At 34.1% G+C, this 10,089-nt stretch overlaps 3 protein-coding genes across 6 annotated transcripts; all 3 read right to left on the bottom strand.

The window, feature by feature from the left end:
- Positions 1-824: 824 nt before the first annotated feature.
- LOC143340765 (uncharacterized) lies at positions 825-3,053 on the bottom strand. The gene is made up of 3 exons (XM_076763063.1): positions 2,751-3,053; positions 1,940-2,062; positions 825-1,854 (listed from the first exon to the last, which is right to left on the bottom strand). Exons 1-3 carry the CDS (start codon positions 2,909-2,911, stop codon positions 1,677-1,679), a joined length of 462 nt encoding a protein of 153 aa, XP_076619178.1. The 5' UTR covers positions 2,912-3,053; the 3' UTR covers positions 825-1,676.
- A 118-nt stretch (positions 3,054-3,171) lies between these two features.
- On the bottom strand, positions 3,172-5,852 carry LOC143340762 (putative pyruvate dehydrogenase E1 component subunit alpha, mitochondrial). Of its 3 annotated transcripts, XR_013079498.1 has the most exons (8): positions 5,713-5,843; positions 5,530-5,547; positions 4,937-5,173; positions 4,642-4,860; positions 4,324-4,572; positions 3,993-4,241; positions 3,600-3,914; positions 3,172-3,508 (listed from the first exon to the last, which is right to left on the bottom strand). XR_013079498.1 is itself a non-coding variant. In XM_076763057.1 (7 exons), exons 1-7 carry the CDS (start codon positions 5,761-5,763, stop codon positions 3,729-3,731), a joined length of 1,209 nt encoding a protein of 402 aa, XP_076619172.1. In that variant the 5' UTR covers positions 5,764-5,843; the 3' UTR covers positions 3,172-3,728. The 3 variants fall into 3 exon arrangements, 2 of the variants coding, with proteins under 2 accessions (XP_076619172.1, XP_076619173.1); XM_076763057.1 differs by having other exon boundaries at positions 3,172-3,914; XM_076763058.1 differs by lacking the exon at positions 5,530-5,547 and having other exon boundaries at positions 3,172-3,914; positions 5,713-5,852.
- Mah (solute carrier family member mahogany) lies at positions 5,793-10,060 on the bottom strand. 2 transcript variants are annotated; one of them, XM_076763043.1, is made up of 10 exons: positions 9,557-10,060; positions 8,659-8,779; positions 8,482-8,594; positions 8,268-8,400; positions 8,032-8,166; positions 7,865-7,974; positions 7,560-7,766; positions 6,838-7,475; positions 6,293-6,553; positions 5,793-5,932 (listed from the first exon to the last, which is right to left on the bottom strand). In XM_076763043.1, exons 1-9 carry the CDS (start codon positions 9,690-9,692, stop codon positions 6,503-6,505), a joined length of 1,644 nt encoding a protein of 547 aa, XP_076619158.1. In that variant the 5' UTR covers positions 9,693-10,060; the 3' UTR covers positions 5,793-5,932; positions 6,293-6,502. The 2 variants fall into 2 exon arrangements, with proteins under 2 accessions (XP_076619158.1, XP_076619157.1); XM_076763042.1 differs by having other exon boundaries at positions 6,293-7,475; positions 9,557-10,058.
- Between the last annotated feature and the right edge of the window lie 29 nt (positions 10,061-10,089).

Raw genomic sequence — 10,089 nt, 5'->3', positions numbered from 1 at the left:
AATAATGTTTTAATGAAATTAGATGTTTGCAACTTCCATACCATTTTCCTACCGAGCTAAGATACGTCGCGTGTCGTCAGGAATGATAATACAGTATCATTAATACGAAGACAATGGAAGTCAGATCAAAACATGAGAAACTACATTCTACTACTGTTTGCAATTCCGTTCGTACCGCGTTTATCTTTTTATTCGTATACAAATCGCGTTAACGTGACAGGTACATCGTTATGTTTAAATATGTTTTAATAACAAACGAAACGATAAATAAAAAAAACACACACACACACACACACACACATTAAACGTCATTAAATTATTGTAACTTTTGCGGTAGGATTTTTGTTTTAAGATCAACCAACGTATCTACTTTGTACCTGTCAATATTTATATGTTCTTCGTCTAATTTAATCTTTGATATTGTATATGAAATATAATCAATTAAGATCAGGAGCTTCTCAGAGCTAAATACACATCGTACATAGGTTCATTATCATTTCCTGTAGAATAACTATTAAATTTGTAACTAAAACTGCACAAAACTGATCATAGAAACTTTTACATATTTCGAATGCTTATTATCACACTTTTATTATTTATTATCATTTTAAACACAGTATTGTGTGAGTACTATTATTCGAATATAGGGTATGACTGGTTTCTATGTACAATTTATCCTTCAGCAAATAATATCTTCATACACTATTGTACAACTCTATTTTGTCTACTGCAAAACTTACTAATAAATTGTAAAACTTTGATAAGAAAACATGATGCTTTTCCTCATTCTTAGTAGTATGCAAACATACTGATAAATACATCAGTTCGTGTTTAATAACAGAGTTTATTATACAAGTGATACAATATTATTCAGTTTTGGTGAATGCACATTTCTATGCATTTATAAGATCGCACATTAATTCAATTTAAATTAATTCCGAATAACTTTCTTATCAACGAAGCGTGCGAACGCACAGCAATAAATAAATCTGTTACAGTTACGATTATGCGAAAATAATTATAATACGTAATTCTTCGTTTGCAACAAAATCGTTTAATTTGTTCTAATTCGCAATATTTAATACAATTGCAAACAAATGTGCACATACACAGCACAATCACTACTGCTATTCAATTATTTCGATAGGCATATTGTACACCTTATAAAATGCATAAATATTATAAAGCCACTTCAAATTCAAAAATCCAGCCTTGTTCTTTTCCCATAGTTTTGGTCACTGGATATATAAGTCGCAACTCCGTATACGTGTACGGGAGTGCTAATATATAATGTGAGGTATATTTTGCAATTACAGAAATTACTTTTCGTTATTTAGACATTCCATGTAAATTATAATAATAATATTTTAGCGTTTATTTTTTGCGCTTACAAAGTACCTTTCAGATCTTGCCAATAATGAATAGAGAACAAAAACAAAGTAGTTAACAATTATATTGAACACATTTTTACCCATAATCTTCTGCCATTTACGAAGCAAATACTATACAAAATGTAGAAATTTGTAGACATTTAAAAATTCTTTGCTTAACATTACATTTTTTTTCTTTTTTTTCTCTTACTCTTGGTTCAATCCACTATTTCATTATATTATTGCAAATTTTTGTATAGATGCATTTAATACATATTGATGGCATGTTAATAATAAGAATCAAATCTACTTCTTTTGTACTTGTTCATCGACAAAGTTCAGATAACTAGATCCAACTTTAATGAATGCAAGTCCAGAACCAATACCAGCTATTGTACACACAGTAGGATTAGGTGGTACAACGGACCGTAGTACTGCCCATACTAAAACTGATCCAAAACTCAGCAATACAGCACCAGCAGCACTATTAAAAATAGAATAATGTATAAATTTATTGGTAAAATTTAAAGTATCTGATTCATTGAGAGAATCAAGATAATACATCTTACCTATATGCAACTCTTACACTCGTAGGAGCCTTATTCATATGTTCACGGGAATATATATATGTGCTGATACCAATTAGAGCACTACTCAGTAAAATGTTAGTGATGTCTTTCTTTGGAAATACCCTATAAATATACAGAAATAACAATACTATGATGCAAATTAGAATAATTTAAAACAATTATTCTCTTTGCTAAACGATTAACAAATGATATAAATTCTCAGGCATGCGATATATAAGGTTATATACTAAAATAAGAAATATATCTAGTAAAGAGCATTGTATCAAATATATAACTTGCAGTATATTTTTTAACAAGCATATGAAATTTAATAATTCAAAATGAAAGTTAAAAAAAAGTATGGTTAAGGTTATTCAAGAACTCAATACTTCCAAACAGAATTCAAATTTGAATTGTTTATAAAAAAGAAGTCCACTGAAACGAAATATTCCAATGTTTAAATTCATCCATTTAATATCATCAAAATCTTCAATGGCATAGCTGTAGCGTGCTTTTGTGAATTAATAATCGTTTCTTAGAATGCATGCAAAATCGTATTGTCACGAGATGCACGTAAATAGGTGAAGAAATCTAAAAAACCGATCACGATATTTATATTTTATGTAATCATGTTTGTTCAAAATGCCAATGGTCATCGTTTCGATGAAAATTACAAAATTATTCCGAAAAAATGTATCACTGGAACGTATCGGCCCGAAGATTACGTAACGTTCTGTGGGCTAGGAAACTGATCCATGCTTAACGTTATAGGTTAATGTATATGAACAAAGTGGATTCCTTACTGTCTTACCTGATGACAAGACTCGGATTCATCACATTGACCGACAATGCGCTGTACGAAGCAACACCGAAAGCCGGGACGTAAAATTTTTGGATGCTAGATTTTGTAATCGGCTTAAGGCCAAGCTTTTGCAAAATTGTGCAAACGTTTGCGCTTCCTGCAGCCGCCATTGCTCGTTTTGCCTAACTTCTACGGTTCAGTTTTCGTGAATGAACTACGTTTGATAAAGTATTTGCGTTCGTAGCTCGTGATTCTACACGGGCGAGATGTTTACACAATTCGCACCGATCCGATGGCACCGAACTCGATTGGGACAAGGATAGAAAAATGGACTCTCTCAGTGTGTTCGTAAATGCATTCAAGGTGCGAAGCGTGTTCTAAAATCAAATTACGAATCGTTACGTCGAGCTACAAATAAATTTTCAGCGAGTTACAAACAATGTATTTTTATTTAATTTCAAACGAAAACTTCGACTTCAATTACATATTGTATTGTTCGTAGTTGTATTACTTTACAAGTACCGGTAGTAGTTCATTTCCGATTCATTTAACACAAAATAACGAGCAACGATGGTGTCGTTTGCAACGAAAATAAGAAAACCCATAACGTACGTGTATTGCTTTTCTAAATGACTTCATACATTTACTGTTTTGATCCATGATTGCAAGTGTATTATTTACATGAAAGATCGCCGGCTATACGTTGGCAGTGGATTATTTATTAATCGGTCTAAGACACTGAATTGATCACTTACGGTACTATTTATCTATAAATTAAATAAATATATACTATGTATACATACAACTGAACCGTAAGTGGTAAACGCAACCTTCATCCAAGAATTCGCTATTTTTTACCTAAATTCAGGAGAATATCCCCTAGGTCTTCTGTACAAACTATGAGCTTTACCAGGGATAGATATCATTATCATATACGAGATTTGACATGTTTTAATTCGTTTGGAGTTCTCTTTTCGTAAAATTAGTTTAAGCATTAATAGCTGGGCCTAACCTCGTGTGCGACAGAGGTTTGAATGGCGTTATATTACGAATTTCTTTTTCTAAATTATTAGCATAAATGTCAGCGGTAAGTTCGTTTAGTGGAATTTCACTGTCCAACTTTGCAGTTTTCACAGCATCATCTACCATTTTTCTTATTTCGTTCTCTAATGCCTGAAAAGGACATCACGAGTATTAAATGCAGTAAAAGTTAATTCAACAGGAGATGTACAAACCATTGATAAAACTTACTTTTATTTCGTCTTGCGTGACAAGATTAGAATTCAGGATTCGTTCTTTGAAACCAGTGATAGGATCTCGAGTCTGCCGCACTTCTTGTATTTCTTCTCTTGTACGGTAACTGGTCCCAGGATCTGACATACTGTGACCACTGTATCTATACGTTTCAGTTTCCAAGACAAGCGGACCTTTACCAGATGTGCAATAGTCTACAGCAAATCTCGTAGCTTCCCTAACTGCCAGTACATCCATACCATCCACCTAGATAATTCATCCAATTAATAAAAGTTATTTACACGATTATAATACAATATATTTGTAATTATTCTCTTTAAGAACAAACCCAAATTCCAGGGACATAGTCTCCTCTTGTGTAATATTCTGTACTCGCGGAAGAACGATCCGCGCTGGTACCCATACCGTATCCATTGTTTTCGCAGACAAAGATACAAGGAACATCCCATAACTTTGCCATATTATACACTTCAAATAATTGTCCTTGATTAGCTGCACCATCTCCGTACAGAGCAATGCATACACCTCCGGTGTTCATGTATTTTTGAGCAAAGGCAATTCCAACTCCTAATGGTACCTACAAATTTATGGTTTCAGTAATGCTACAATGGTAGACAATCTAATGGTTCTAATAATTAATACTCACTTGAGCACCAACAATCCCATTTCCACCATAAAAGTTTTTAGCATACATGTGCATGGAACCACCTTTACCCTTTGCATTACCTCCTTTTCTACCAGTTAATTCTGATAAAACACCAACTGGTTCTATGCCCATTAAATAAGTCCAACCATGAGCCCGATAGGCAGTGATTACAGCATCTTGTGGCCTAAGAGCTGCTTTTATACCGACCGCGCATGCTTCCTACCAGAAACATAAACATACATTGGTAGAAATGTTCATTGAACAAAAGTTTTGAAACTGATAAAATGATCCTTACTTGACCAGAATATAAATGGCAAAAACCTCTGACAATCTTTTCCTTGTAGAGGTTTCCAGCTGCTGTTTCCATACGACGAATCGTGTGTAACTTTTTATAAAATTCTAAAGCTTCATCCCTAGTAACAGTGACACTAGTGGATGGTCCACTATCCAATTTGTGTAATCGGAAAGGTTTGACTTCATACTTAGCTTCCGTGGCATAATTATTTTTCTTGTTAAAGAAATAAGACACCACCTACAAACATATAGAACTTTAAGTAATCTATATTCAACTCTATGCAATGTAGCATATCACACTTTTATAATTCGCAAATATGTGCAAAGAAAATTCATGTAAAACAAAAAAAGGATGCAACATAAAGATAATCCAAATTTTGTATTTTTAAAATAATATGTTTGTGGAATCGTGTGAAACTTTAATGACGCGTTTTAATGCTTCTTATCTAATTACGCTTGTTCGAAGAAGAACGAACTCGTAAAAAACAATTTAAGGTAGGCAGAGAAGCAAGAAAAGTTCAACAAGGTGCGTTTCACGAAGTATGAGAACGTTGGCAATAACAAACATATCGGTAAATCTTTGCAAATAATTACCTCATTCCAGCTCCCGAACTAGCGAGACACCAGGAGATATAAAAAAAACAAAGTTCAAGCAATCAATTGCAAGACCCGACCAAAGATCGTATGATTGGAAATTATAACAAGACCCTTGGCATGGAACGTGTAGGCAAGTAACTAGCTAGAGGTCATTTGTCGTTCGTTGAATTATGTACTTACGTTTCGTTTTGACGTTTGCGCGCCTATGTTTCTGATACAATTTGGTATCATTTTTAAAAAATGTCTCTTCTTTTATCACGATCGAGACCGAACGAACGGAAGAATAGGGAATCGAAGTTAACACACAAAATGGATCCGACGAGGAGAGCTCATTCGTTTGGCGCGGACAGTATCGTAAGATCTGGTTCTTAAACGTCACAAGTTCGATGTATCCCCTCCACTAGAAACATTAAAAGAAATGTTAAACTATGTGACGTAATGAGTCGTTCACAACGACCACGATGATATTATATAGAAATAAACTTATAATTGATACGCGTGTACTCGAGATAAATCATAATTTTCCAAATTCGATATCAAAATATAAAATAATTTTTAGATGCACTGAATTAATAAGTTTATTTTGTCATGATATCAGTATTTAAGTATTAACATTATCAAACAGTTTAAAGAGAATTGACTCGATAAATAATGGTTTAATTTATAAACTTATCTTTATGTAGCATGAAAATTTCGCTGTACCAACAGGAAATACATATGTACATACATGCGTGCGCGCGCACACATACACCAAAGATACCTTTTCAAGGTAACCTTCGTGATTAAGAATAGTTCATCGAATCAGCTGATTCTAACACTGAAACACGTGGGCGTTATGAAACGACTTTGTATATTTTTCTCGATTTTATGGAACGAAACATGAATGTATGCTGTATATGGATATAAAGAACATGAAATTTCAGAATAAGTAAATTTATCATCGATATGAATTTGAAGGTCCATATGTTTGTCAGAGAGCACGAGTTTTTATCAGTACCTTGCTACCACATAGTGGACATATCTGAAAGTTTGAAGACCGCATAAAAAATTTCAAATTACATTTAAAAAGAAACTTAATGTTACACAAAGTTGTTCACACAGATTTAATTAATAAAACATTTATGGTATACAATAGTAAAAAAAATCCCTCGTGCACGTATTGATTATACTTATAATAATCATGCAGAAAATCACGTGTAAATATATTATCTTATTTTTATCACTGTAAAGTGATCTTATCTATGTAGGATTTTGTACAACGGTAGCATTTACAATGCACGGAGGCGTGAATTGTACATAACGTACCGTATTTTTAATGTTAATATACGTTGAAGAAATGGTGACGACAATACCGAACAATACAATCAAGTAACCGAACCAATTGTGCCATTTTCGAAAAGTGCAATTTACAACTTCCTTCGAGGCTAGCTCCTCGGAAATTGCAATTCTTCTGTAGGTTTTAAAGGGTCGACTGGCATCTACGAATATCGGTTCAGTGTTGTGATTTTGTCTCGTCATTAAATATTCTTCGTTGATTTCTCCTCTGTTCCGGGAGTCATTTTCATAACCCACAACCTCGTCGAACTCCTCATCAAGGTCGTCATAATAAACGTACGAGTATCGATCGTATTCAATTTTAGGCATACTTAGAACGCCGTAATAAACCGATCTTGAATGAATTCTTGGATCGGCTGTTATATCATCTCCGATACTCCGGCGTCTCTCAGCGCCTGAATACACTTCAGGAGTTAATGTCCGCATAGATCTCGCTTTTAGAGCAACAGCTTTCGAATACATCAGTGGTGGAAGCATAAAGACCAACGGTCCCGTCAAAGATCCTCCAATTAGAGCCATTACGATATCGAATCTTGGTACAGATTCTCCCACAGCCACACCAAGGAAAACGATGGCTGACCGTAACGCACATCTTTTCCATCCGAAAGCTATTACGAAAATATTTGTAATACAGCTTATTTTTGACATTAACGCACAGCTATATTATAATTTACTGTCTTTAGAGTTTTTACATCTCTGGATATTCCATTGATCCTCTAAATCTTGAAAAAGAGCGGAATGACCTATAGCGCTAGACAAGCAGAGTTGAAGAGCAGCAAATAGAATAGCCGCGCTCATAATAATATTTCCTGGTACCACTTGTAGAACATTAGCCGTTGTACTGCCGCCATACTTCCAAACAGCCAAACCAGTAGTAATGGCAAACAACGAACCGCTTACTGCAATTAATGATTTAAATTACTAGTGCAATGAATGCTATAGCAGGAAATAAATGTTAGGTAGATGGAATTCTACTATGTTTTGGTCACATTGTTACCCAAGAACGAAATTACAACAGCTTTATTAATGTCTTGAGAACGACGCATATCCACTTGTACGGTCATTAACGTCGGGTGCACATCGAACTGAAACGCCAACATGCCGTATCTGAAAATAATTGATATTAAACCAAGTCAAGAGAATTAGTACTTTTATAACATTTACCCAGAAATAAATTTGTCCCAGGAAGGAGAAGTGGGCACTGGTGTTACATCAAACTCTTGATCATCAACAATTATACACCACCATATTAATACTGCTGTCAGTATAACCATTGTGCAAGAAAACGACACCAACAATCTGCAAGTAATCATAAAATATATTGTGAGTCTCAAAAACATTTAAATATTTTTGGTCAAGATATATAAGTTGCACAAAAGTTAGGAAAACTATTGGTTTACTTCATATCGCGTGGGCTACCAAGCCACATAATTGGACACAAAAGTACACCCACAACCAGAAGCCAGTAGCAAAAAGATAGATCAAATCGTTGTCCTGACACTTTCAATCCAAACAATTGTAAATTTTGCGATGCTGAAATTTATTAAAGGTATTCATGATCGATACAAGTGTAATTAACTGTTCAATGATTAAAAATTTATATTAAGAACGTACCAACCAGTAGATTAGGTATACTGCAACCAAAAACAGTGAGATCCAGAATTATAGCGACCAAGGTCTTTGCCCGTGGTCCTAACGTCAATTCAGTCACAGCAGCAAGCGGATGACTGCAAGAGAGATCAAAATAAAATCAACTGACACACATACAAACAAATAAAAATAAAATCTCACCGATTTTTTCGTGAAATTTGCGGATCGAGAGTTGTCGCGATTATCCATGATTTTCCAAGGAGAACGGCCGTATAAACTTGCAAGCCCAGCACAACAAGAACTAGGGGAATCCCGTATAAACCTAAATTACATAGTATGAGCATTTCTTTCCATCCACTTGCGAGTCACTTAAACAAATCCTATTTGCGAATGGTCAACAATTACGTAAATATGGATCACATTAATGGACATAACACATAACAGCTCAGGTGTACCAAATCAGGAAGTCTTTTAACAAGTTAATCAATTGTATTTCCTTTAAATAATCAATTCTTTCACACAACGCCTCGTGCATTCTTTGCATAAAACCTTTCTCATAATAATCTCTAAATAGTAAATACAAGTGTCAATTATATAAATCGGTTGAATTTAAATAAAAATATTATATCATACATACAATCGACTGTGTGTATGTATATACTATATATCTATATTAATAGTACAGCTTACAAAATAGTCGAAATTCATCAAATTGATGTTTACAAGTATGTGAATCACAAACAAAGGTATACAATATTTAACCCGTAGGTACTGTGCAAGAATTCTAAGGAAAATTCTTGACAAATAAATGTTATATGTATATACTGATGTTCATATATTACACCTTTAGTTTGAATAAACAGTATTTATAACGAAATTTCATATTTCTTTAACAAATCCTCAGAACTCTCGTACACTATGACCCGTTAAAAATTTGGTGCACAGTAATTACGGATTAATAAAGTTATTCGTTGAAGTGATAATGCATTTTGTAAAAAGAAAAAAAAACAAAGACTCTTGCCTCGCTGAATGTTCATAATTTTTAGTTCCGGCGAGCCAGCTGTTTTGAAAACGTGAAAATGAAAGGAGATAAACTTACCGCATTGCACGATCGCACGCGGCAACGCGATGATTGGAAAAACGCCGAATATGTCGATAACGCATAATGTAGCGAACAGAAGCGACAGATCCGATTTAGCGTCTCTGAAAAGCAGTGGTAGTCTCTCACGATTCATGACGGTAAATAATTCACACTGTTCGACATCGACGCGGAACTTGAACCGGTTTTTGTGTGCGGTGGCGAGTACCACGCAAAGCGTAACTCGATATTCTATCGAACGCAAATGGCTTAACCAGACACGATGAGAGCAACCAAAGAAGACCTAGAAACGTCCTTGGCGCAGACCCGAGTAAAATTTATTTAAAACGAAAATACGGAATATCTGTTTGAAATAATATTTCCTGCAACATTCTTTGAAAATAACCGTAAATATTAACGTTTCCGACCCTTATATTCGAATCCTCTTCAAAAGTAGTAGATTATCTAGAATAACATTTAATGTTTAATATTATTTTAGTTTTCTTTTGTAAAACTACTGTAATATTAAATGTTATTTTATATAACTATCACGA

Source organism: Colletes latitarsis, chromosome 3 (assembly GCF_051014445.1).
Source record: "Colletes latitarsis isolate SP2378_abdomen chromosome 3, iyColLati1, whole genome shotgun sequence".
Classification (NCBI taxonomy): domain Eukaryota; kingdom Metazoa; phylum Arthropoda; class Insecta; order Hymenoptera; family Colletidae; genus Colletes; species Colletes latitarsis.
The sequence above is the reverse complement of the archived record's forward strand: the minus strand, read 5'-3'. Positions and strand labels throughout refer to the sequence as shown.

Bases quoted from the DNA above. Each gene is read 5' to 3' on its own strand.
- LOC143340765 (XM_076763063.1), bottom strand. From the start codon at position 2,911: ATGGCGGCTGCAGGAAGCGCAAACGTTTGCACAATTTTGCAAAAGCTT. The intron at 2,063-2,750 runs GTAAGACAGTAA...GTATATTTATAG, and splicing joins AATCCGAGTCTTGTCATCAG to GGTATTTCCAAAGAAAGACA. The intron at 1,855-1,939 runs GTAAGATGTATT...TATTTTTAATAG, and splicing joins AGTGTAAGAGTTGCATATAG to TGCTGCTGGTGCTGTATTGC.
- LOC143340762 (XM_076763057.1), bottom strand. From the start codon at position 5,763: ATGATACCAAATTGTATCAGAAACATAGGCGCGCAAACGTCAAAACGA. The intron at 4,242-4,323 runs GTTTGTTCTTAA...TGAATTATCTAG, and splicing joins ACTATGTCCCTGGAATTTGG to GTGGATGGTATGGATGTACT. The intron at 3,915-3,992 runs GTAAGTTTTATC...TGTCCTTTTCAG, and splicing joins TCACGCAAGACGAAATAAAA to GCATTAGAGAACGAAATAAG.
- Mah (XM_076763042.1), bottom strand. From the start codon at position 9,692: ATGAATCGTGAGAGACTACCACTGCTTTTCAGAGACGCTAAATCGGAT. The intron at 7,975-8,031 runs GTAAATGTTATA...AATTATTTTCAG, and splicing joins TGGGACAAATTTATTTCTGG to ATACGGCATGTTGGCGTTTC. The intron at 7,476-7,559 runs GTAAAAACTCTA...TTTTCGTAATAG, and splicing joins TCAATGGAATATCCAGAGAT to CTTTCGGATGGAAAAGATGT.